The 27992-nt window shown below is 33.5% G+C and overlaps 1 protein-coding gene across 11 annotated transcripts in view; it reads left to right on the plus strand.

Annotated features, from left to right (window-relative positions):
* AGFG1 (ArfGAP with FG repeats 1) overlaps positions 1 to 26582 on the plus strand; it is a 70968-nt gene extending 44386 nt beyond the window's left edge. The window contains exons 4-15 of one of the 11 annotated variants that reach the window (XM_059928848.1): positions 2497 to 2659; positions 3704 to 3857; positions 9312 to 9431; positions 10089 to 10160; positions 11491 to 11700; positions 12796 to 12976; positions 15423 to 15502; positions 15716 to 15808; positions 20529 to 20576; positions 22492 to 22650; positions 23522 to 23613; positions 24379 to 26582. In XM_059928848.1, coding sequence (XP_059784831.1) covers positions 2497 to 2659; positions 3704 to 3857; positions 9312 to 9431; positions 10089 to 10160; positions 11491 to 11700; positions 12796 to 12976; positions 15423 to 15502; positions 15716 to 15808; positions 20529 to 20576; positions 22492 to 22650; positions 23522 to 23613; positions 24379 to 24438 — 1432 coding nt within the window. In that variant the 3' untranslated portion in view covers positions 24439 to 26582. The remainder of the gene's footprint in view (positions 1 to 2496; positions 2660 to 3703; positions 3858 to 9311; positions 9432 to 10088; positions 10161 to 11490; positions 11701 to 12795; positions 12977 to 15422; positions 15503 to 15715; positions 15809 to 20528; positions 20577 to 22491; positions 22651 to 23521; positions 23614 to 24378) is intronic. The other 10 variants (XM_059928849.1, XM_059928851.1, XM_059928852.1 and 7 more) reach the window with 10 other exon arrangements.
* Positions 26583 to 27992: the final 1410 nt, after the last annotated feature.

Below are 27992 nucleotides of genomic sequence, written 5' to 3' on the forward strand. Positions count from 1 at the left end.
CCAGAGAATGTCTTCAAGAGCTTGTTTTGGTTGAGGGAATACTTGCCGTGGTTATGAGTGAGGTATCTCTACCTTCATTAGGTGAGCATAGTAGAAAGAAGTGGCTCTGATTTGTATGTTCTGTGAACTTTGTATTCTTGCTGTTCCCTAGAGGAGACTAATTTTTGCCAGGGCTATATATTCAGCATTACTAGAAACATTAAGTATGAATATAGAAGAAAACATATCAGTAAGATTTTAGTTCAGGAAAGAAAAAACTTAGAAGATGCAGTGATAGTAAAAACATGGTGCCATAAATGATTCTCTTAAAATGAAGTGTATAATTATCTTTTTATCATTTTAGTTCTTAATTTCCTAGACCTTTTCCTAGACCCTTTCCTGTAGTTAAGACCTTTCTGCTTGATAGCCTTGGCCTAATTTTTGATTTTCCCAACAGTTTTACTTTTACCAGCTCAGAGTTAGTTTGAATAGGACTTAGCTGGGATTTCAGATAGTTTAGCTTCAACTAGTAAGAGAAAAGTGTGTGTGAATAAGATTTATAGAATTAAAACCAGGAACCCCCCCCCCACATGAATAATAATGACAACAAAATAAAAATAATAAAAATTATTCATTCAAACAGTAAGCAAATAATTGTAAACCTCAAATAATTGTAAACCTCCAATAATTATAATTTGTGTTATCTTTTCTGTCCTGAGAAACAGGATAGTTAATAAGAGTAATACAAATACAAACTTCAGTTGGTGGGTAGGCGAGAGGGAGTGACCAACATTCAGCTAGGCTGGGACCTGTGCATTTTAAACTCACGCTCCTGCATACCTGCATACCTGTGACATGTAACTAGAGTGGTGCAGTGGGTTTTTAACAGGACATAAGCACTATCCAAATGCAGTCTCCCTAAAAACCCTCACTATGGGCAACTACACTTCAAACATTGAGCCTGTTGCCATCATCTAAAGGGATTTTGAAATTGTTCTTTTAACCAGTTTTCAGACTCAATTCCTATGCTATACATGCTTAGCTGTTTTACTTTTAGTTAAGCAAGACTTTGAGCCAAAGACTATTATCTGATTTTATCCTTTAATAAGACTTGGCTATACTCAGAAATTGGCATTATCACTGATAGACCAAATTATGGGAAAGTGTGACTTACTGTTTTCTCCCATATACTGGAAAAAACAAAGCAGTTTTTACTGTTCGTGATTATTATATAATTTGATAATAGCCAACACTTGTGTAGCTAACACCTGTACCAGAAAACGGTTCTAAGTGCCATAAATGTTAACTTGTTTATACCTCATAGCAACCATATGTCAGTGTTTTAGAAGAAAATTTGGATGCACAGAGAGTTGAAGTAGTCTGCCCTGCGTTTCATAGCTATCGAGTGATGGAGCTGGGATTTGAACTCAGATTCTAGAACAGAGTAGAAAAACTCTGTTTTTCTACTTCTCCCACCTGTGTGATATGGGGAAGGAGGGTAGATAGAACAAAACCCAGAAATACAGAGAGGAAAAACTGTCACATAATCCCAGCTCTGGAGATTAGTGTTGCCAATATTTGGGCATTATATTCTTACTACCTCTCTTTCCTTCCTTTACTCCCTTGATCCCGTGAATTCTTACATGACTGAGATCAAATGTGAAAGACCTGTAAAGTCTTACGGACATCTTTCCATGTCAAGACAGAGTAGCTCTGTATTATTCTATTATATAGATGTTAGTATAATCCTTTTAAGCATTTTTCTCCTGGTGGATTTTGGTTTATTGTCCAATTTTTTGAAATTTTAAAGAGTGCTGTGATAACCTACGTATACATTTATTTGTGTACACTTAGTCAGTTATTTCCTAAGGATAAGTTACTGGAAATGGTACTTCTGGGGCACAGAGTATACCTATTTATGTATTGTAATAGAGAGTGACACAGTTTGTAAAGTTTATACTCAGATCAAATGCGACTGTCATTTTAATTTACATTTTTATTCGGTTACAAGTATTTTCATTTCTTTGTCTCCCTTGGTGAATTGCTTCTGTCCATTTAAAAATTGGGTTGTTAATCTTACAGATTTGTAATAGACCTTTATATTTTGGGCTACTAACTGTAATATAATAAATGTTTCTCCTTCCTTCTGCTCTGTTTTCAAACGTTATTTATGAGCTTACGGTACTTTGGTTTTTAAAAATTAGAGTTATTAACTATCATCATGATTAACTATGAGTCCTCTCTTTTTTTAAAAAAGCAGTTATTTAATATATTGTATTTATTAGAAAAACTGTAAGTAAATAATCGAAACAAGTTTTGTGTTTAGTCTTTATTACCCTTTCTCTGAATATTTTAATTAAGTGTGTAGTCTTAAGCTATCAATTCTAAGATGGTTTTGAAATAAGATTAATATCAAAACAGTCTTGTACAAAATTAGAACTAAGCTTATCATTTTGAGCTTAGTGTTCCCTACATCTTCCTTAGTTAACTGCCTGTTCAACTTTGCGTATGTTTTAGGTATGTCCCACCAGAACAAGCCAAAGTGGTGGCATCAGTTCATGCATCTATTTCAGGGTCTTCTGCCAGTAGCACAAGCAGCACACCTGAGGTCAAACCACTGAAATCTCTTTTAGGAGATTCAGCACCAGCACTGCATTTAAATAAGGGCACACCTAGTCAGGTGAGTAGTTTTTAAGTCTTTGCAGAGGCTTCTATTTAAGGAGGATTGAGTACCATGAATTTGGGAATTCATTAAGACAGTTGCATAACCTTGTATACCAGTAGCATTATGTCCTAATGGTTTATAATACATTAAAAGGTACTTGGTTAAGTGGTTAGAATGTGTCTATGTTTGTTCTTTTTGCTGTTGCGAATGCTATTGCGAATACGAGTTTGTAAAGCTGTACCGGAACATTGTTATAGCTATCTATCAACATATATGTATCATATGTATCATATAACATACAGTGGTAAAACATGAATCTGTGGTGACCATCAGAGTTAGAACAGTATGGCCTCTGTGATATTCTTTTACAGGAAAGGATTTCTCAAGCATAGAATTTTTTCTCCATCCTGATTGTGAAGCATGTTTATCGTTGAAACGCAGGTGGCTTTGCATTACATAGCTTATTCTAAAAAACTGAAGTCTTTTCAGCAGTTTGTGTCTAGAGTTTATGCTTCTATATGTACTTCATGATAGTCAGGGAGCTGTGACAGATCTGTTACTGTGTGGCGTTACAATGTCTGTCACACACAAGAATGATTCTGAGGCATGGTACTATTTGAATTAAATTCCACCTTTTTTAATAATGCGTATACTAGGGCATCTACATAAGTTGCTCCACTTTCATCAAAGGTTTGAGTAGAAAATGAAGAGAAGGGTAAAGTCAGTATATTGTAACTCTTCCCATGGATAAAAGATTTGTTCTGTGAAAGCCTTATCATCATACTGTCTTAGCAGTAAGTCTGTCTCGTGTCATGAGGTGTAACAACTGTTGTAATTGTATTTCATTGCTTTTGACTCTGTACTTAACATTGAAAGATAATATGGGAATAGATGTTGAAAATTTGTGCTTTTCAAAAAACATCAAAGAACTCAAAACTCTACAAATAGAAGATTATGTAATCTTTAAACTGTGTTTTAAGCTTGGTGAATTGGAAATAGTGTTATAAAAATTCAGCAGATCTGACTGGAAGCTCTTTATAGCTAATATGTGGTTTATAGTCCCCTGTTGTAGGTCGCTCTCAAGGGCAGCAGCAGGAAAAGAAGCAGTTTGACCTTTTAAGTGATCTTGGCTCAGACATCTTTGCTGCTCCAGCACCACAGTCAACAGCTACAGCCAATTTTGCAAACTTTGCACATTTCAACAGTCATGCAGGTAAGTTTTTTCCCAGCAGCTTTTGCCAGAGTGAGTGAATAATCATCACATTAAATGTTGTACACTAATTTAAGAATTGATTTGGTCATTTTGAAGCAATTTTATTTGATAATTTGAAACTTTGCTTTATGTTTTTTGCGTGTATATATTTCACTGTTTTATAAGCATAACAGAAGCCAGTGCTTACTGAATTAATTTCCTATTTGTATTTTGGGATTTATTTTACCTTCTTTTATTCACCTATGAAATTGTGATGCTATCCCACTTTTTTTTTTCCTTTCAATTTCATGTCCTGGCTTTATAGTTGGATAATAATGGTACAAAGTATGTCATGTATATATGCATCCAGAAATGTGCCTTTTGAGATAGTTTGGAAAATTATAGAAAACCTGCTCTTCAGCCACATTTCTTTCTATCAAGCATTGAAGGAATTTTTTGTTTTAAATACCAGTGGAAACATTTTGTAAGAATATGCTACAGAAGGAAGTTGTGGTGTGACTTATGTATGTTTGTGTCTGTGTGTGTTTGCTTTTTCAAAAGGGAGTCTAGGATGAGAATTTCAGGAGAGATTATACTAAGAAGGGTAAAAATCGGGAGGCTCACGCTGTTAGGGCTGTGGTAGGTTTCCATCTGCTTTACATTAGCTGAGCCCAGAAGTCCAGAAGGAGACTGAGGAGACTCTTTTCCCTTCATACTGTAGGTGGGAAGCCAGTTCCCTCTCTGAGTAGACAGGAGCTCTTGCTCTCTGTTCCCCCTCTTGCTTTTCGAATGGTGGCCAAAAGAGTTGGTGGAAGACTCAGTGAATAGAGAGTGAACCTTCTGTAATTTATAAGTATTCTGCATTTATCTCAGTTTTAGGTTTATGGAAATGTAATTTGAAATGATGGAAAAGTAACTGCCAAACTCTTTTGTAAATTTTCAGCTTATTTCATGACTTATTTCATGTTTCCCTTGTGTGTGTGTGTATGTGTGTTTTTGTTTTGTGTTTTTTGTCTCTAAATGCAATTTGTGAATATTTGCAAGTCAGGGAATTGATGTTACACTTTTCTGTGTAATCATATTAGCCAAAAATAGACAAGACAGTGCAGCTCCACAGGCTAATGTGTACCGTGATTACCCTCATACTTTCAAGAACTCCCTTAAAATGCTTTTTGAAAATAATTGTCATTATTTGATTGCAGAAAATGTTAAAAGAGAGAAATGTATGATTTTATCAGATTGATAGAAGGTAGTATATCTTAACTGTTTTGTCTCTTTTCCACATGTGGCAGAAATGGTAGGACAGATGCATCTGTGAGGAAGTAGTTGAATAACCATGTAGATTAGGTCAGGTTGCCTGAGAGTAATAGTTTTTTAGCCTGAAGTTCTTTTGTATTTACAGATGACTACTCACATCACTCTTTTCTTACTTCATTTGATTGATCCCAGGAGCAAAAAGTATATATGGATATTGCAAGAACAAGCTAATAAAATTACCCATTTATTTCCCTTCTAGTATAGTTGATACCATCTTTCACATTTTACCTTAAGTAAGTTTTAAATCGGTGTCACGGTTCAATCTGAAATGTCTTTCTCCGGAGCCTTTGCAAGCACTCTGAATTTTTACTTTTCCATACATGGTTCATAGATACAAAGTCATTGATAGCTGAGTTTTTGCCCTGAAATTATCATTTTTTAAAAAAAAACACATTGGGTGAAAATTTTCTCCTGAGCACGTTGATGTGACAAATGGAACTTTAAATAGCAAACAGTAATTATTCAGATACGCCAATCTGGCTGGCATTGTTTTAAAGGGAAAACTGTTCTTTTGCAGATAGTTCAATGGGTTAAAAGCCAGAAGTCTTGACCCTTCTTTATTTGAACATTCTGGCTGAGTTGGTGTGTGTGTGGATATGTGTCAGTGGTGGGGTCAGTATTGCGTTCAGGAAAAGTCATCTTCTACAGAAATAGGCGTGCAGTTAGAAACATAATTTACTACAGCATGTAATAGTTATTTTGCCTGGTAATAAATGTATCACAAAACCTGTGAACTGTAAACTGTAATTGATTTTGGCCACACCTTATATGAGGGATGTCAAACTCAATTGCCTTGCCACCCAGTTAACACAAATGAATAATATAATGCAGTGCCCCTTTCAAAGGGGGATGGTCTATAATCTCCTGTTGCCACATGAAAATACAGGCTCAGGATTACTAAATACACCGATTTTCTTTTAAGAGAAGTACGAAAACTTGTTAAGTAATGCGAAATGCTCTCTTTTTAAATGTTAGGAATTAATGAAGATAAACTATCATATAGGTGAAACAAAGTCTGTTGGTTAGCTGAATTTGATGAGGGTTGCCTGTTTCCATCCTCTGGTCTCTACATTTTTTTTTTCCTTTCTCATGAGTATCTGTTGCTCAACGAAGAGTAAAGACAACTCTTGGCAAGATTGAGGCTCATGAACTTGGTGCCTTAAGTTCTAAATTCTGAGTTGACTCCTTTGTACTTTTTGAATAAGACTATGTAAAAAGCATCTTTATTATTTTGTCACATTCTTTTTAGTTTGGATTTCTTTGTGTAGAGATTGATTGAGGTTCCAGATAGTAATTTTTGTTTATTGAATTTATTAGTGTTTAATTTCCAAAGTTGTGTTTATCAAACTTTCATTCCACAACACTTTAAAAATTTAGAAAGTTACTATAATCAGTTGTTGAAGACAGTAAATTCAGTGTCTACAAATAAAAACGGATAGTAGCATTACAAAGCCCTATCTTGCTGTAGTGAGTAGGTACTTGAGGAGGGTGTGTGGTGCTCTGGTTGGAAAACACTGGGAAAATATAAATGTGACGAAATAGGCTGGCCCAACAAAATGGATTGCATTGAACTGATTTTTTTCCCCGATGATGTTTGAAACATGTTAAATGCAAAATTTTCCCATATGATGTTCTAAATATAAGTTAAATGTAGAGTATGTTATTATTATAGGCTACATATATGTTCGAGGTTATAAGCCACAAACTAGCTTAGGGATCCAGTTCTTGTTTCTGCAAGGGACAGATGTTTCATTTGTTGTTCTCAACTGTACAGCTAAGTGTTCAAAAAACTTGGAAACTTGTGTTTTGGAATATAATCCACTCTAAATTTGAGAATTTCCTGTATCATGTTCTCTATTCATTTGGTTTATAGTTGTATATATTATCTATTTATTATCTATTTTGGCCTTAAACTCATTTTGTCTTTTAGTAGAATTTTCTTCTCTTTGGCTTAGTATTTCAAAGCTCTTAAGAAATTTATTTCTGTTGTTTCATAAGTTGTAGAATCATAGTGTTTGTTGGTTTGCTAGTAGAGACCATCTAGCAAATCTTCTCATTTTGTTAGTGAGAATATTGGTAGAGCCAGAACAATTGAGGGACTCGTCCAGCGGTTTACAGTTACTTATGTTAGGATGGAGTTCCCTGATTCTTATCTTAGATTCCCTTTTCACTAAACTGTACTTGCTTACTGGTGTTCTCAGCAATGCTAACTGGTAACTGTATTTAAGCTTATATTTAAACTGGTATAGATATTCCTTTCAAAATATTTTTTAGGAAATTAATTTTTTTAATTTATTATTTATCTATTAGTATTTCTTCCATTATATTTCTTTTGGGGAAAGTAAAATTTCAGCCTGTAAAGAAGTTGAATTTTATCATATTAAGTAAAAACAGACAAAATATTGTAGGGAGTCCAGAATACAGAATTTATATTGTTAAGCAGTAAGCAGCCTTTTAATTTAGGTTCTTCTGTATAGTGCTTAAGGGCCAGGTCAGATGTGTTTCAAAAAAGTTTTCAAGAACGCAGTGTGAGCAATGACATGTGGGGATAGCACTCCACTCGTCAGAAGTGGTGGGTTCGAAGACACTAGAAGGGAAGTGGCACAGGTGTGTAGGAAAAGGGGGTTACTCTAGGTACATTGCCCCCAGCCGCCCCCATCTTATCCATTTAGATAGATAAAACAGCAATTACATGAAATACTGTTAAGTTTTCCTGATTTTCTTCCTAGAATAATGTTTTACTTTGTTAATGGAAAATTATTTTGCTTAGTGACTTCTTTTGGTTTGTTTACAAGTAGAGTACATATTCATTGAAAAAGCTTGGCGAACTCAGGCAAACAAAGAAGGAAATGATACCTACATGAAATCTCACTACTTCGATTTAACTAAAATGCAGATTTTCTATGCACATGATGCCATGTTTAATGAAATTAGCAGATGAAAATGTATCTGGAATTTATTAATCTGTTTATCTTATTTACTTTGCTGTAAGTATTTTTGTATAGGGCTAAATATTCTTTTACATGAATTTTTTAAATGGCTGCATTATATTCCATTGTATGATGTTCCATAATATATTTAAGTGATCTCTTGTTGGCCATTTGAGTTTCTAAGTTTTTCATTATTATAAAAAACACATTGTTTAGCTGTTAGATTCAGCCATGCTCATTTGCAATATTATCTCTTTACAAAAACTACCTAGAAGTAGAATTGCCTGCAGAGGGTTTAAGTGGCTCACTCACTTTGTTGGTGACATACAACCTTTCTCCATCTTTTGGACATGCTTTTCGTTCTTACCACGTAGCATTCCCTTTCCTGCATACCAACCCCTTCTTCTTCTTATCTTATCCTCTATAAAAATCTTACCCAGCATCTGTTTTGGCCTTAAAAAGAGTCTTTTGAGTTATTTCGTTTTACTTACACATTTTAACTTTAGGGAAGCCTAGAATTTTGCTCTTAGGTTGGTGACCAGTTGGGAAATACCAGTTGGTCTTTTTCACTGGGTATGAGGTGCATTTATGCTATGATTTTTACGTTTCTATCGTTTCTTAAGTTTTACTATGTTTTTTAAAATGGCAGGCTCCTAATAAAATATGAGTATCTTCAATTTATTTGGTGATCATGTCCTTTTTATACACTCGAGTTTTCTTTTTTTAAATATGCTATGGTGTGACATAGTTATAAACTTAAAAAGCAACCAAAAGATTTAATGTAATTAAGCCATCTTTGTATCATTATTTTAGATTCACATAACTGATGAATCACTTATCACTATTTTAAATCTGAATTTTCCAAATGTATCCTGTATCCTGCATCTCTATCTGCTTTACTGTAACTAAATATTTAGTGCTCTTAATTCAGAGTTTCCTTTAATAGAGGCACTTTACAGTACTATTCCTGAGGTCACTCAAAGGCTATTGTGTACAAATTTATCATTGTACAAAGCGTTTTTGGAAATTCTTGGATACCCTTTAATAAATTGCTTGAAGTTGGGTGAAATAAACACTGGTAGAATTTAAAATCTGATTTCTAAATGAATCTTCTTTAAAGTAAGTTGTGAGACATAGAAACTTTCATAAAATTCTTAAATTCATTTATCATATTTTTCATTTATAATTTTCATATTCATTAACATATATTGTTCCTTACCATTTACAGCTCAGAATTCTGCAAATGCAGATTTTGCAAACTTTGATGCATTTGGACAGTCTAGTGGTTCGAGTAATTTTGGAGGTTTCCCCACAGCAAGCCACTCTTCTTTTCAGCCCCAATCTACAGGTAGAGCTCTCCAGCATTATGCTTAAATGTTTACTTCAAAAAATAAAAAACTCTCTAGAGGTAGTTTTGGAAATTTACTCTAAACTTAAATTCTGCGATTATCTGGTTCTAAAATAGTTCTGTCTTACAAAGCTCTGGGGAAACCTGAAATCTTTATATTTTTCTTTGTTCGTTTTTCTGAATGCTAGTATTTTGTCTAATTCACATCTATTCTCCTTTTCCTGCACATGAATCTTCCTTAAATTTCTTAGGCACAGAGGTATTAAAGTACTAAAAGTTTTTTAGGTTCACAAAACACATTACGATTTAGGCTCTGAATAAAGGAAGCTAGTTGATTGCTTCCATAGAACTAAAAACGTTAAGTAATTTTCAGGGCGACAGGCTTCAGAAAATAAATATTATTAGTTGAGTAGATTATTTAACAATCACTTCAATAAACTTTAAATAGTTTTCTGTGCAGGAATTGGTCTTTAAACATTGAATACTCTCCCATAAACTGTATTGTTTTCAGAAACTCATTGAACCTTTGTTTAGATCTTTTGGCTGATTATTTTTCATTCAACTTTTAACTCTGTATTGTCTTAAAGCCTTTTCTTTCAATTTTCTTTTTTTTTTTTCCTTTAAATTTCATCATTTACATAATATCTGGCTGTCCAGCATTTAGAATGCTTTCATCTAGCTGCAGTTTTGGTGAATTTACTTCAGCTTTTCCTCTCCAGGCTTCCAACAGTAAGTTCTGTTGTCAAGTAGGCATCTTTTACTAATTTGTATGTTTTGTGCTATATTTTATAGGTTTTTCAATTATAGAATGTTAATCATCTTTTAACGATAAGCCTTCAGAAATTCTCACTTTTACTCTCTCCACTATTGCTAAACTCAGAGAACACAGTAGTATACCATAACAGAGTTAGTTGATTTAATAATTCAGTTTTTATTAATTTGAAATAACTTTCTTCATACAGATTTTGAAAGCTCAGTATGTACTTTGTTCATCAGCTCCTTGTAACAGATCACAGTCTTTTAAATACAAACATTACTTAGTTTTAATCGAAAACAACTAGAGTTTAATTCCTGAAAGAAATATATTTGTTTTAGAATGCATAAAAAACTGATTGATGGAAAGTGTTTGTGGTTTTTTAAAAAATAGGGTGTAACCTTTCTGTTTCTGAAATACCTGTAAGTGTGCTTTGCTCTCACTTCAATATATAAATATCTATATCTATACCTACTATCTTGATTGCTGAGACTAATGTTTAGGCATAAAGAACCAACATCAAAAGTGTAGCACCAAAAGTGTAGAATGAATATATACTGGTCTTAGTATTTTAGTAGTACCTTAGGGAGTACTCTAGAATACAGAACAGTCTTTAAAATCTTAGCAGGATAAAGTTGATGTAATATTTATATTATTTATATATTATGTGCTATAATTTTTTCCTTGAACTATATATTAGGGCATAATTTTACTGAAGACATTGTGGTGTTGTGTGTACATTAAATTATTATGTGGCATTAAGTAATAGCTCTTCAAGTAAAAATAAGTCTAAAGCTCAAAAACCACCTTTTAAGAAATTTGGATCAAAATAGTACATTGTAAACATTTTAAATCTCTACCCTGGGATTTGTTTCAACCAGGTCTCCATTGTAACTACAAAAACTTCTGTAGTGTAAGATATTTTGCATCTTGCCTACAGAGTTTGTTTACGGAGAATTGGTAAAAAGTCATACATAGCTGAATGTTCTATGAAGTAACTGAATTTCAAATTAGGTAGCATGGAGACACTCTCCTGTGAATTATTTTCTTCATTCCAGGGTAGAAAATTACACACAGAAACTTGTTGCCCTATATGTTGCCAGGGCCTTTGAAAATCTAGTTTTGTAAATTACGAAAAGTCACGTGTAGATAATTAAAGTTGAATGCCACTTGCCAGTTTTTAATTTTAGGAATTTAGGATTGCTTCTAGAACACTTAATTTAGGAAGAAATGATCATATAATCTTTATCAAAGGATATTGGGAAAAGTCTAGCAATTTCAAGTTTTCTGTCTATTCTGTTACAGGTGGAAGTGCTGGATCAGTAAATGCTAATTTTGCTCATTTTGATAACTTCCCCAAATCCTCCAGTGCTGATTTTGGAACGTTCAATACTTCCCAGAGTCATCAGACAGCATCAGCTGTTAGTAAAGTTTCAGCGAACAAAGCTGGTCTACAGACTACAGACAAATATGCGGCACTTGCTAATTTAGACAATATCTTCAGTGCCGGGCAAGGTATCAAGCTTTAAACAAACGAATACAAATTTGTATATTAAACAGTCCTCTAAATTTGGTTGTATTTATTAAAATCTGAGGATGTGCTTTCCTTAGTTGTATAGCTGTTTAGTTTACACTAAATGTTCATGACTATTTGGCACATTTTGGATCTGAAATAACTACACAATGGAAGGCCTAGAAACTAATTTGTAAACGTCTAGATTTAAAAGAAAATAATTGACAAAAATTTAATTTTGTCTTAGAAAGCTTGCTTTATTGTTCTAAGGCCATAAAGGGCCAAGAAATCCTATTAATAGAGACGACTAGAGGATTATTTGGTAGTTTCTGTGATATATTTGTTTTGAACTATGTTCTATTAATATTTTAGTATTTATTAAAAAAAACAAGATATTTACAGTGTGTTTTTATACCTAGTTTTGGTCTTAAGGCTAGTTTTTTTGCCTCTCAAAGTGCGTAGCATAGTGGGGGAACAGCAGGGGGTCTCCTTTCAGACTGGGTTCCGCATCCTGATCTCTGAGCCTGATTTCTCATCCACCCTCCGAAACGAGGGCAGTAGTAATAGCATTGAACTTAAAAAGTTGTATTATATGTGTTATTGCATGCGAGGCATTTAGAACAGTGCCTGGCACATCGTTAAGTGCTCTGTGAATGTTTCCTCTTACTACTATCTCTAATTTTTTCATGAACAACCCTGGGAAAATGATATTATTAATAGACTGTTCACATAGTTCAAGCATTTTATGAGTGTATATGTTCACTTGAATGAGATGTCCCCATGTTGCAGATTTAATGTAGCACTTTGAGAATTTCTTCTTTATGTGTAATCTAGACATGTTATTGGTACTGGATCTTAGTTTTTGTTACAGAAACAGTATTTTGTCTTTATCAGAGTGGTATGTATAGCACTAATCTTGTCCAATATTTTCTGGATTATTTATTGGATAAGACTCTAGAATCATGTCCATTTATTTGCTAAGCTCCAGATCGGTTTTAAATTTACATGTGTTTCATGGCAAATGTGGTTGTAAGTTGAAAGCGTAAGTTAAGCATAAGTTAAAATTTTTGATGTAATATGTTTTTGTTTGTTCACAGGTGGTGATCAGGGTAGTGGGTTTGGGACCACAGGTAAAGCTCCTGTTGGTTCTGTGGTTTCAGTTCCCAGTCAGTCAAGTGCATCTTCAGACAAGTATGCAGCCCTGGCAGAACTGGACAGCGTTTTCAGCTCCGCGGCCACCTCCAGTAACGCATATTCTTCCACAAGTAATGCTAGCAGGTAGCTTGTCTTAGTCTGTGTTCCTGCTTTGTGTTTTATCTTTTAAACTTTTTTTCGACTCTGAATAATAATGCTGTTAAGTAATGATCATTTGGGGCTTAAAGATTCCTGAATATTTTTGTAAGTTTGAGGAAACTTTAAATTTTCTAATTAAAATATAATCCTTGAGTAAGTACCATAGTTTTATTTTTTTATTTAATCGAAGGCTTTGTTACTTTTTTCCTTTGAACACTAAAATGTAATTCAGAGTATATACACATCTTGAAATGGATAGTCATATACACATTTAATTGTACTCAGCAGAGAATCCATTTACAAAATTATTTGCTTTTAATGTACAGTTCTCAGTCATGAAGGTTAAACACTGAAAGTAGCATGTTATAGCCTTAGTTGTAAATAAGCAGTTTTAGAAATGTTTGCACCAGAACCCAAGACCAATTCTATATCTCTTTTGTCATACTGGTATTTATAAATAGACATATCTGTTACTGTGTTCAGATAGATCTGGTGTAAGAAATTCTTGGCAGCAGAAAGTCTACTGCATTTTAACAGTGTTCAGTCTTTAAAAACTCTTCTAGTTTTGACTTCTTCATCTTTGGGTCAAGGAAGCAGACCTAGAAGTACAGGTGACTTACCTGTACAGTGTCTTACCCATCTCTTAGTTTTCCATTCCTGCAGATTGTCTCTTCTTTTTTTGTTATCTGAGTAGCTTTTTATTTCCCTTTAGCACCTTTTCCAGAGAGAAATGGTAGGATTGTAACATTAACTAGTTTGGCTCACTCTCCAGTAACAAATTTTCTGTATGGCAGATGGGAAAAATTGAATCCAAAGAATAAAATTTAGAGTATTTATATATTTTTTGCTTTATTAATGTTGTCTACATTACACATATATAATAGTGGACTATAGCAAGGTGGTCGTAAAGTCTGGAAGCATAGACAGGTATATGTAATGAAATGGTTTATTGGTATTACATTATAATCATAAGTGGTCCCCAGAGTGTAACCCATGGAATGTTTGAAGTACCTGAGACCCATTCAAACGGTCTGTGAGGTTAAAACCTAAATTCATAATAATTCTGAGGGGTTATTTGTGTTTTCAGTAATTGACATTTGTATTGATGGTGCAAAAACTATGACAGGTAAAACGTGCTGGTGCCTTAGCATTGATTTACAGCTTTGGCACCAAGCCGTACAGTCATCTAATAGTCATTATATTCCTTACCACCACACATTCAGTTTTACTTAGGAATATTTTTGATGCAGTTTTTATTATGAATATGCTTTTTGAAGCAGTAAAGGAATTTAAGTCTTGACCCTTAAATATGTCTTCTTAATTTTCTGTGTGTTGAAGTAAGGTATGCATCAGGTAGTTCTGCTATATACTGAAATATAAAGCTGTCTTGAGTAAAAAATCAGTTTGTGTGGTTGTTTGAGTTGTGGAATGAACCAGCCACTTGTTTTATGGAACACCATTTTTCCTTGAAAGTATGATTGATAGACAAACCATGGTTATTCAGATTTGGATATTTGGTAGACATTTTCTCAAAAATGAAATTTTAAGTCTGTCACTTTAAGGAAAATAACTACTTAAAATACATACTCTCAAGCAAATAGTAGAGTTTTGGAAAATTTAGGGGCCACCGTGGGCTTAAAATTAAGCTTCCCATTACTTTTTTGATGAGATGGATGGTGATATTAATGATTGTAATTTTTTATTTTGCATAGGGATATATGTTGACATTTTGAAGGTTGGCATCAAGTATTTTCCAAATGATATAAAGTTAGTAAAAGATTCATTTAAAGTGTAAGATAGACTAGTGGATGTTACTTTACATAGAAGTTCATTGATACGGTTTCAACTTCCATATTGCAACTAACCTTTAGGAAACGATCCCTGGTGTTTTTTTGTATGATGTCAAGGAAAATATCCACAGTTATCTGGAAAAGGTGTTAAAATTCTCCTGTTTTGTTCAACTATGTTACCATGTGAGGCCAGTTTTTCTTCATATGCATCAACCTAAACAACATATCACAACAGATTGATCTTATATTAAGCCAGCCATTAAAGAGATTTGTAAAAGTATCAAACAGTGTTACTCTTCTCATTAGGTTCCTTTTGTTTTAGAAAATATATTTACTTATAAAAATGCTACTTAGGTTAGCATGTAATGGCTTTATTGTTATTTTTAAATGAATAAAATTATTTAAATTTGTTTTAATTGATGTACAATATATATTGGTAAATATAGCAACTTAAACTTCTTTGGGGTTCTCAGTAATTTTTTAGAATGTGAATGAGTTCTGAGACTTAAAGTTTGAGAACTGATGTGATACATGATATGTTCAATATTATTTGTTTCCATATTTTATGGCAACCTTGTAGATAGATTACCGTTGCTTTTTTTCCCCCTCAAAACATGAACTCTTTCAATACTTGTTTTCAGTAATGTTTTTGGAACAGTGCCAGTGGGTGCTTCTGCACAGACACAGCCTGCTTCTTCAAGTGTGCCTGCTCCATTTGGAGGTACGTGTTTCTGGTATATATATACTGGTTTTTATAAAGAACCCTAATACATATTGTATCGCATTTTCTTAGGGATACCAGAAGACAATCAAAGCACCAGTTTATTATCAGAAAGCTCTAGTTTTCTATCTTCATAAATATATGAACAAATACTTTAAATAATTGAATACAAATGCATTAGGATTTTATAGTGTATTTTATAATTTTTTAAAGCTACACCTTCCACAAATCCATTTGTTGCTGCTGCTGGTCCTTCTGTGGCATCTTCTACAAATCCATTTCAGACCAATGCCAGAGGAGCAACAGGTAAGAAATAAATATAAATTATAGAACAGTAAGCTTTGGAAAAGGTATATATTGCAAAGACATCATGTGAAGAACATCAGAAAATAAGGTTCCTTTCTTACTGAAGTGACTGTAAAGTGGATTAGTTTTGTCCGTAAAGACATATAGTACCTGAAAGTTTATAGAATCCTTGAATTTAATATTTGAAAATGGACCGGAGAAGTTATCTAGCACCCACCACTCAAAGCTTTCGTTTTTCAGGTGCGGAAGCCCTAGCATGGAGATGAGAGTTAAAGCCTTAAAAGCCCACAGCCAATATATGACAGAGATGGTACTTGAACATTGTAATTCTGGCTTATTTGTTGGTCTGGTTTCACAATTATTGGTTATAACTCAATCTTAACAGAAAAAATGTGTAAGTTTTTTTGCTTTTTTCCTTTTCATGGGATTGCAAGGAATGGATGGGCATTATTACATGAGATCTTAATAATGAGGTCTTTTTCTAGTACATATTTCTTTTAGGTGTTCACATTTTTTTAGGTTGTGGGAAACTGGTTTAATTTGTGGTATAACATTTGAATATTTTCTCTTCTGATAATTTTTTAAAAATCCTCTTTATTGCTCCCCCCTTTTTTCTTTTTGGTTCACAGTTGTAAGCCAGCTACATATTTCTTGTGTTGTACCTCTCTGATTTTTGTCTTATTACCCTGAACACCAGAGTTATTTGCCAGTACCTTGGAATATTAGCAAGTGGCTGTGGTATGGCCCAATACCCATTAAACTGAATTTGTCAGTTTTGTTTTTAGATTTAGATAATTTTAGAACTAAAGCCTTGAACTTCAGTTATAGCCTTTGTTGATGTGGTATTTTGAGAGATTAAGGTGTTTGTAACATCACAATAAATTTGCACCATTAAGAATTGGTAATTACTAGCATATCTTTTTGTCATTGGCAAGGTTGAGAATATGTGATATTGGGAGTTTGAACCATAACTTTCCTTTTCATATAAATGTATTCAGTCATAATCTGTTGATATCTCACATAATAGATGTTTAATAACCATTTGAATTTTGCACATAATTTGATTTTTTTAAATGGTTTATTTTAATTCAAATATACATAATCAGCGATTGTTTGAAATTTCTGTTGTGTTTTGGACAAAATATTTATACATCACTTGTGATATATGTAATATTTCTGTTTCTAAGCATATTATTTTGACTTCGTGGAATGAATTTATAAAATGTCTCATGACACAGGGTTTTCTACATTTTCTCATTTAGTCCTCTTAACTCTCATCTAATAAATGTTTTAATCACTCTTTGACAGCTGAGGTAACTGAGGCTCAGAAAAGTTAAGTGCGTATGTTTTGGGTACAGCCAGATTTGTGTTCAAATCCTGATTTAGATTTACTTGCTAGGTAATCCTAAAAATGCTTTCTGTATATTATTTTTTTAATGAATGGAGGAAAAGTGATAGGAAGATATATTATCTGCAAGATACTGTTGAGATGTTTATAGCTATTATAACCCCATTTGACAACTGAAGGATGGAAACTCAAGTTATACCTTGACCAAGGTTATGTTGATGTAACTCCTCAGAACCTTATTGTTGTCCTTTCCTGTAAAATGTGAACACTATTCTCTGGCAGGGATGTTTTGAGAATTAGGTGATGTAAATCACCATGCATGGTCTTTGCATTATTGTGTATACTTGGTAAATCATTCCTATTATTTTCCTTTCATGACTGTACCTCCAGACTGGTTCTGTTATTAGAGCTAAGGCCCCCCCCCACCCTAATTATTTGGAGTATGAAAGTCCTTTAAAGTTAAGGTTCTACATGGGATGTGAAATAATATAAAGTATACAAAGTATGTTCAGATGATATAAAGTAATTTTAATATTAGCCTAAGCAAAGTTTATTGAAAGGTAAATCTACTGTGTCCACAAATTTTTATTTCAAGGTAAAAAATTTTTTCCCCTTATAAACCATTTTGATTTATCACATTGATCATCTTTACTAGGTTATTATTGAATTGACTAAGTCAAAGTAAATGTTAACTATATAACATGTTTCTGTTGAAGCTGAAATATAAACAACACTGACAAATACACTGTGCTTAGGTATTTCCAGTGTTTTTATACCATCAAAATTAATATTAGTTCTTTAGGAAATATTTTGTGTTGTTCTCAAATATATTAGTATTGTTAAATTCCATTTGAGGTAGCTTTTGAAAGAGGGTATTGATAATAGTTCAATGTGAACTATTTAAAAAGTTTTACTGATGTATTTCATTCTTAAAATGCACATTTTAATAATAACTTTTTTCCTGCATTTACAAAGCTTTTGGGCTTTCTTTTACCATGTTATATAGAAACCTTCAGTAAACTAGCCATTGTGGCCTAAGACCTTTTTTATTTTAGGATTCTATAATATTTAGCATTCTTTTTCCAGAGCACTTGAGCCCTTAAATCTAATTAATAAAGTTAATATAATTTTCAGTTATTAGGAAATTCTCTTATAACTCTTAAATCTCTCCTTTGTCCCTGAATGAGTACCTTTATTTTCTAACATTCATTTAATGAAAAAATGATTTTAAAAGATTCCCCCCCCCCCCCACAAGGAGATAAACTTGTAGAAATGTAGAGCTGAAAGAATCATGGTAGCATTTAGCCAGGTGTCTTTGTTTTATTACTTAGGTGGAAACCAATTTGATGGATTTGCCTTAAGGGTCCACAATTAATCAATGACTAATCTAGTATTAGTACCCAGAGTGCTTCTAAACCAGCACTGTTTCCACTGGTTCTGCTCATTCCACTCATAGGAAAGTAAATGAAACGTATATCCACACAAAAACCTGTATACAGATGCTCACAGCAGCATCATTCCTAACAGCCAAAAAGGGGAAGCAACCCAGGTGTCCATCCACTGATGGATGAATAAACCAAATGTGGTATAGCCGTACAGTGGAATTTGTTTGATAATAAAAAGTAACGACGTGTACTGATACATGGTACAACATAGATGAACCTAGAAAACATTAGGCTAAATAAAGGAAGTTAGTCACAGAGTGACATATAATGTATGATTCCATTTATAATCTGTCCAGAATGGGCAAATCTATGAAAGTAGGTGGGGCAAAATGGAGAGCTGATAGGTATGGAATTTCTTTTAGTGAGGGGGGTATGAAATGTTCTAAAATTAGATTGTGATGATGGTTGTACACCTGGTGAATATGTTAAAAAAAAAAAAACACTGAATTCTACCCTTTAAGTGGACAAATTGTATGATATGTGAATTATATATCAAAAAGCTTGTTAAAACAAGTCTAAAATATTTTTATAGCAGCCCAGGACTAGGCATCATTGTTGCAGATTGAGGTACAGAAATTAATACTGGTTAACAATCACTGTTGACTAAAAGTCAGTTTTTGCCAAAGCCTATTTTGTAGAACATGTGTCCTGATATGGTGTTATCAGTGCTTCGTGGAAAGGGATTCTATGCCCAAATATATATGGGAAATGCTGAGTTAAACAAAATTTAACCAGTATTATTAATGCAGGATTTCTCAGAGCTTATAAAGTGCTCTAGGAAAGGAGATAAACATAAAGTGACCAAACTTGTTTCAGAACCCTTCCCCCTCAATCAACCTTTTGTTGAATTTAGAACACACTGTAAACATCTTTTTAAGTTAGCAAGAGAAAATAACACTCCTTGGATATTTACTCTGTAGCACTTTTAATCACAGCAGCTTTGTAAAGTAGATACGTATTATACTATCCCTGTCCCTCCACCCCCTGTTTGCAAATGAGGAAACTGAGGCTTAAAGAAGTTGTGGTATCCTGTAATTAGAATACTACAGAACCAAGACAGAACCACTCTAATCTCTCAATCGCTTTGTTTCCCCAAATTTAGTTGGTGTTAAGTATGTTAATTTAAAATACATGGCCGTATATTTTAGAAACAACCCCACTCCAGATGGTTAAAACAGCGGTTCTGGTACTTAACAACCTAAATTTGTTTTCTGTTAATTACATTTGTTTATATGTAACCTGTCTGACCTCAGTCATGCCAGGTAAGATCTGCACAAGATGTATTTTTCTTTTCTCTCTCTTTTTAGCCATCATATTTTAAACTGAAAGTGCTGCTCGCCTTTCTAATGAACTACATTGAATAATTTTCCCTACGTAATATTTAATTAGTTCACTTGAGTTATCGTTAGGCTTTTCTAGTTAATGTATGGAGTCATAAATAAAACAATCAAACATTATTCAAGTGCTTTCTCCAAGGTTTGAGTTTTTATTTTATTTTATTTTTTTAGATTTGACTTTTTAGATGCTAAAGGTAGATGCTAGATCATTTTAGATGATCCTATGAATAGCATTTTTGGGTGTAAGTGGTGAGGCCTAGAAAGTCTTTTTATGGATATTATTGTATCTTCACATGAAAAATTGTTATTTGTCTAAAAGATGGATTTCGTAAATGTTTCTTCATTTGATATTTGTTTTTCTGGTATTATTCTAATCTCCCCTTTATTTCAAACAGTGTAAATACCACTGTCATGAATATAGTTGAAATAAAAAGACTGTTGGATGTGTCTTTATTATGTATTCTGATGCTACCTACTTTGTAACAGTATATTCTAATTTTAGAACATTTTAATGAAACAAATTTACTTTTATTTTGCCAGTAGTTATTCATAAGTTAATTGACATTGGTCTCTTTATGGCTTTCCATAAGGCCTTTCTGGAGCAATGCATTCTCAAGTGTTTCCTCACGCTCATTTTGGTAGGTGGCCACAACTAATATCTAGATTTGTGTGGCAATTTGTCTACCTGCTTGTGGAAGCTTCTGCTGGTGTTCTGGATCCCTGCATGTGGAATTAAGTTTTTTCCATGTTTTAAAATGGAGTGGTCATGGATGTGTGGCATTGGGAATACATTATATTTAAAGTTACATGAAAATCTTCTGTGGCGTTTTAATACTGAAAAGCATATTGCTTACCTCCATGGTCACATTAGAATGTTAATAGCTTTCTCAATTATTTTTCTTAAGTTTGAATTCATAGTACTTTGAGTGACACACCTTTTCGATGTACCAAACCATTTTACCACATTATTCCATGGAGTTTGGTTTTGCTTAACTGTATCCAACTTTTGCTTTATACTGCTTTCTTAAAAGTGATTTGTCAAAGTTATGTCAGTGCATTGTTGTCTGTTCTGAAACCCTCCTGTTTCCCTTGCAGTGTGCTTATTATTCTTTAATTCACTTGCTTCCCAGTGGCTTAGTTCCCCTTTTTTCTTACCAGTAATAAAAAGTAATATTTAAAATTGGAAAATCTGATTAGGTCCATTGCAGAGAATTGCACTGTTGTAAAAATTAGGATTATGAGAATTACTTTGGGCAACATCTGTAACATGATTTTTAGTTTCTTTTTTAATAAAAGATAATTCTGTGTAGCACTTTTAGTATTAATTTCTTGTGCCTTAAATCAGCAATCAAGTTGGTAATTTTTTCTTAAAATCAGGAAATTCAGTGAGTTATGTTTTTTGATAGCATCATGCTGAAAATATTTCACTATGTAATTACTGGTGTTCTGTATTAAAAGCACCATTATCGGCTCTTATTTCACTGAGGCCTTTCCTACAACATATAGTTGGAAGGTTCTATTTTGAATCTTCACTAGCAAAAAGTAATATACTGTTCTGCTACTATGTGTGTTTATATAAATAATATAATAATATGATAATGTAATAATGTGAATTAGTTCATAAGTAATTCGTAAATGGGGGGAGTGATGGCAGCATACCATGTATATATATAGCTGTAGTTCACACACGAATTTCCCCAACTTGTGAATGAATGCTTTATTCCATCAAGTTATGGTGGCTGGACATGGCAAGCCATGGAGAAGTTATTGGACACAGTGTCATTCACCTTACATTCTTTGTCTCTTGTAAGAATGCTTATTTCACTTTCTGTTCAATTTTTATGTACTCTGCCCCAGTTTCTGTAACTCATCAGTCCTAACCTAACCTTCCTTATACCCCTTATCCAAAGCAGTGTTCATTTACTTTCCAAAAAAAGGAATGGGAGTCCATATGTTTTCAGTTTAATTGTGTTAGTGTTTTTATTAGGACCGCCCCCCGCCCCACCCCTTTTTTTGCCTTGGGTTAGAAAGCTGCATAGGTTTTGAGTGGCCTGCCTGTGACCCCATTTCTCCTGTCAGTTTTATTTATAGTGAACTGTTTTGCAGAGTTTTTAAATGTTTTTCCAGGAACACATGTATTACCTTATAGCAGACAATTCACTGGATACAGTTAAATGTTTGACTATTTTACTGCATATAGCAAAACAAAACTTAAAAAGTGTATATACTAGTATACATGTGAATTGCATGATGATGGACTTTAAAAGTAGACTGCTGTTTAGACTCAAACTATATAATTACTCTGAGAAGTTTTCTTGTGATTTCAAATGATAGCTTTATTAGTTTCATTCTGGTCATTGGTTTCAGGAGAACAGATATAGATTATGTTAAACTGGAGCTAAAACTTACTATTAAGTTTGTTGGGAGTTTTGGAATTTAAAATACATCGTGCTATTTTTAAGGTAAATGATGTCTGTTTCATAATGTTGAGTATGGGTATACGAAAACCTGTCCTTCGTTTGTAAGTGATCAGCCTGCCTTTTCTCCTGCCAGCGGCGACCTTTGGCACCGCATCCATGAGCATGCCTGCGGGGTTTGGGACTCCTGCTCCCTACAGTCTTCCCACCAGCTTCAGCGGCAGCTTCCAGCAGCCGGCCTTCCCAGCCCAAGCAGCTTTCCCTCAACAGACAGCTTTTTCTCAGCAGCCCAATGGTAAGATCTAACATTTGGCTAGCTGTAGGTCCACTGCAGGTATCCTTTATGTATCATAATGTGAATGTTTGGACAAAAAGACTTATCTGGAGAATGCTGTAGCATTATCTGTTGAATGTTTACTACGCAAATATAGAAGCCTTTGGTGATTTGGGCCACAGAAAATTGAGTGATTTAGTAAGTTTTTGTGACCAGGTTATAGGTTTAGGAGAAATCAGGAACTAAAGAGTACCTCTTCTTTCTCAGAATCACCAGTGTCTTTCTTATATCTTCTGTGTTCTAATATGCCTCTTGCTTTTAAAAGGAAACTTTATAGACCTAGAGTGTTTTTGTTTGTTTTGCATTGGAAGAACTGTTTTTGTTCCATTTTGTGTACGTTTTTTGTTGTTGTTTTGGGGTTTTTTTGTGACATAAACTCATTTTCTAAATAGGTAACTGTTGTGGTTGGAGTTTGTTACTTGTTTTCAGGAAGATTCACTAGAGACCAGTTTTTGTTTTTAGGGTTTTTTTTTGTTTGGGTTTTTTTTTGTGGGGGGGAGCCCATTTCACTCATTTGCTAAAGTTTGAAATCCCTGGATCACAGCCCCTCTCAAATAGTCACAAGCTTATCTCTTGATTAAATCCTTTGTCAGCAATTCACGTAGCTGAGACAAACTGGAATTAACCATTTCTGGAGAGTCAATGTAAGCTCTTTAAGACATGCCAGTGGAAGTTTAACTGCTGTTTGAAAGAGCATGAGACTCAACAGTTTAACATTGATTTTTTTATTATTGTTACTCTGGTAGGAATTTTTCTGAAACTCATTATGAAGCTTTATAAGCATCAGATTGTCTCAAAGGTATGGTTATAATTGGTGGGTTTTTTTAACAAGGTGCAGGTTTTGCAGCATTTGGACAAACAAAGCCAGTGGTAACCCCTTTTGGTCAAGTTGCAGCTGCTGGAGTATCTAGTAATCCTTTTATGGTAAGTGAGATGCAATTCAATTTTAAGCACTTTATAAGTTGTTGCATTGTTTTCAAATTGGGAAAAGCAGGATGTGATTCCGCCTAGATGCTCTTTGGTATTCTGCAAGATTATACAAATCGAGGTAGCCATTGTGCACGATCTCTTTTTGATTTAAGAAAACACATTAAAGGGGGGGAAGTGGCGGGCTGGGGGCGTGGTGTGATGAATTGGTTGGGAGATTGGGATTGACATATACACACTAATATGTATAAAATGGATAACTAATAAGAACCTGCTGTATTAAAAAAATAAAATTCAAAAAAAAACCCCCAGAAAACACATTAATCAGTTGCAAATCAAAGCACTGACAGTAAATAAGCTACTTTAGACATGAAACTTGTCTGCTTTCTTGTCAAAATAATGCTTTATGAGAGGCTGTAGATTTAGTGAACAATGTGAAAAAGGAATCCTGGAGCCAGGTTTGGTTTCAATCATAAATGCATTTTTTTAGGGCCAGGTCCCTTCTTAGACTCTATTATGAGAATTATATGAAATAATGGATATAAGAGGCACAACACAGTACCTGATAACCTATCGCTTTATTACAGTATATTGCTAATAACAATAATGAATAAATATGATTGCCAATAATTATGAAACAATTCCTAATCTAAATACTATTTAATTAAATCTAGTTTAATTAAATAACATTAAATATTTTCATATTTTCTACACACACACTTATTTGTTTGTTTATTTATTTTGTCTTATGTTTTCCTTTAGACTGGTGCACCGACAGGACAATTTCCAACAGGAAGCTCATCAACCAATCCTTTCTTATAGCCTTACATAGACACTTTACTGGAACGAACTTTTACATGGTCACATATTACATCTCTCTGCCTCTTGCACTGTTGTCTTGTTTCACTGATCTTAGCTTTAAACACAAGAGAAGTCTTTAAAAAGCCTGCATTGTGTATTAAACACCAGGAAATATGTGCGAAACAGAGGGCTCCAGTAACAACTTTTAACCTGTGAATTGGCAAAAAAAGTAGCGGTATCATGTATATTAAAAATTGGCTAATATTAAGTTATTGCAGATACCACATTCATTATGCTGCAGTACTGTACATATTTTTCTTAGAAATTAGCTATTTGTGCATATCAGTATTTGTAACTTTAACACATTGTTATGTGAGAAATGTTACTGGGGAAATGGATCAGCCACTTTTAAGGTGCTGTCATATATCTTGGAATGAATGACCTAAAATCACTTTAACCATTGCTTCTGGAAAGTTAGAGTCAAAATTGGAAGGTTTTATTCATTCTTGAATTTTTCCTTTCTAAAGAGCTCTTCTATTTATACAGGCCTAAATTCTTTAAAAATGTAGAGGGATACCTGTCTGCATAATAAAGCTGATCATGTTTTGCTACAGTTTGCAGGTGAAAAAAAATAAATACTAGAAAATATGCTATTGTTTTTGTGTTCTTGCTGCAATGCCTTTACCAAAGTGGCCTTAAATATCAGTAGTGAATTGAGAACATCTTGAATTCTTAAATTAGAATTTCAGAAGACTTCTAGTGACTAACTTTTATGTCTAAAAGAGAAAATTTTATAAAAAGGCCATGTAGAAAATTTATTAAAACTGCTATGTTCAGGAATATGTCGGTAAAGCATTTAAATGTAGCTTGTTAGATTCACCGTAATCCTTCTGATTTCTTTGCAACTTCTTAATTTTGTGAAAATTTGTATATATGAAGAATTTGCATGTATGTGTATTTACAAAATTTTTAAAGTATCTTGAATTCTCAGACTGCAAAAGGCTTATTTTAACTATTGATTTTTTTTTTTTTTAATACTGTCTTTGAATGTATTGGAAGCAGACATGCATTAACTGTGACATGATTGCACCTCAGTTTTTTTTTCTTTGTTTGGACAAACTGATATTAATAGGACATTTGTTTATGTTCATTTCTAGGGGGAAAGAAACTGGAACCCAGTGTTACCTTAAAGTTATAGAATACTTTGTTTTAAAAAGGCAACAATACTAATGTTTAGTTATAGCTTTATGTTAATATTCAAATGAACTTGTTTAAATATTTATATAATGCCTCATTCATCCAGTAATAATCTGGCAATCTCATCAAAACAGAACATAACTGAGAAACTTGTAATAGTTTTTTTAAAAAATGCCTTTGAGCAGCCCATATAAGTCACAATGTCTATACGTTAGAGCTCATGCATTTGTCTTTATGTGAAGTTTTGATTAATAGATTTCCCAGACCAAAAGAGCATATATTGTCAAAGACCAGTTAGTGTAGGAATAGCCAGCCCAGCTTAGAGGGCATCAGTATATTACATCTTCTTCTGATAATTGTCTATTACTGTGACTCTGTGTCATCAAGAAAAGGTGAGATTACGTATATAAATATGTGATACATGTTTGAAAAACTTTCTTGTAATGATTTAAATTGTTTTTAAAGCTTGGTATTAAAAGAGGTGAACATCAGTTTCCTCAAACATTATTTATTCATGTTGAATACCTTTTCGAATGGTGACTACAGGAGTTGTTTTCATACTATATTAAAATCTGTGTAGAGTTCCAGACTTCTTGAAACATTGCTGTCCAGTGCATATCTAGCTGAATGTATGGTTATCTGAACTATTTTGATAAGCAAGAAAGTTGGGAAATCGCTGCCCCTTTTCTGAGCAGTATGCCTCTTAGAATTAAATGAATGCTGCAAAGGTCTGGGTGTGTGTTGGTGTATACTTGAAATGTCTGCATTTTTTGGGGGTGTCCTTCCAGACCCCTTCTCATGGAGGGAATTCTTAAGAAATGTCTTTGAATTCCTATGTTTTAGATTGTATTGGGTCCCAATCAACTCATGTACAAAGTTATGCTATAAAATTGTAGGCCATTATTCCATTAACCTACCAGGCTTTCCATCTAAGAAACAAGTAAATTAAACAGTTGTTAATAAAATAATTTTAAAGACTATTTTTTTCTGGGTAAATCTTGAGATTTGTAGTTAAGTGGGAACTCTTGTTGACTTTAAATGAAAACTTGTGAAATTGAAATGCTTAGTGTAAGAAGTGATCCAGATTTGATGTGGATTAAAATCTTCAGTTAGACTTTCATATTCAGATTTGCTTCTGGTTTTGCACAGACCATCAGAATTGTGTTGAGAACTGAAGAGGAGAAAATACTCAGAGGTGGCAAGGATGAAGACTTGAGTTTCCTGACTTACCAGTTGAATCAGGTCTTCTCTGTTTGCTGAGGAAAGAAAATTTTCTTTTCTTTTAGGGTGACAAACTTTATTGTTAAGTTTAAAGGCATATTTTACTCTCATTTTTGTGAAAATAGAGATTAGGTAATCACTTTCTTCTGTAGAATAATTCTTTCTGTAAATTTGAAGAAGCATATCAGTGCTTTCTTTACTTGGGCGTTGCCCCTGCTCCCAGTACACATCCTCGTTGGTACAGTTCCTGTAAATTGGTAAAATGGAAGCAGTAACTGGCTGCTTTCCTGTCACAGTACCAAGAGTTCTGAAACAGTTTGGTCTCAGGACTGTTATTAACTCTTAAGTTATTGAAGATCCCCAAAGAGCTCTTGTTTATGTAACTTATATCGCTCAGAATTTGTTGTATTAGAAATTAATACTGAGATATTTTTAAAACATGTTTATTCATTTAAATATAACGATAATAAACCCATTACATGTTAACATAAATACCTTTTTTGATGACAAATTACTGTTTTCCACAAACAGTTATTTAGAAGACCATTGTTTTACATTTTGCACATCTCTTTAATATCTGGCCCAGTAGAAGCAGTGGGATTCTCATACTACTTCTGCATGACAGTTCTTTTTATATGACATGGCATGTGGGCACTGGAAAACTCCACTGTGCACTTGTGAAACCATGAGTGAAACAGACATGTAACATTTTAGTATTATGAAAATAGTTTTGACCTTGCGTTTTGGGGGGGACCCTCAAGGGTCCTGAGACCACACTACACTTTATGTTTGTATTTTCTGGAACAACAATGTTTAGTTTCAGGGTAAATATACTACTCCCTGAACTTCTAAGTGTTTTTGTTGGCTTGGTGGGAAGAATTGAAATTTCAGTTGAAATTGTAAACTTTTTAAACACTGTTTTCTGGGTTTTCTTTTATTTTTATTTGACTGTATTTCAGTAATGCTGCAATTAGTGAATAGCTCCTTTTTAAAAGGGATATTACAAGTTCTGACTCCTGGTTATGAGTGTTTATTTGGGAATTATTTACTATTCTGACCACTTTGAAATTGTTTAATTGTTTCGGGGGAGTATCAAATAGCTATTTAAAAATTAAAACACCTTGCTAAAGAAAGTTCAAAATGAAGAATAATTTCTT

This window comes from Balaenoptera ricei, chromosome 7 (genome assembly GCF_028023285.1).
Source record: "Balaenoptera ricei isolate mBalRic1 chromosome 7, mBalRic1.hap2, whole genome shotgun sequence".
Taxonomy (NCBI): Eukaryota; Metazoa; Chordata; class Mammalia; order Artiodactyla; family Balaenopteridae; genus Balaenoptera; species Balaenoptera ricei.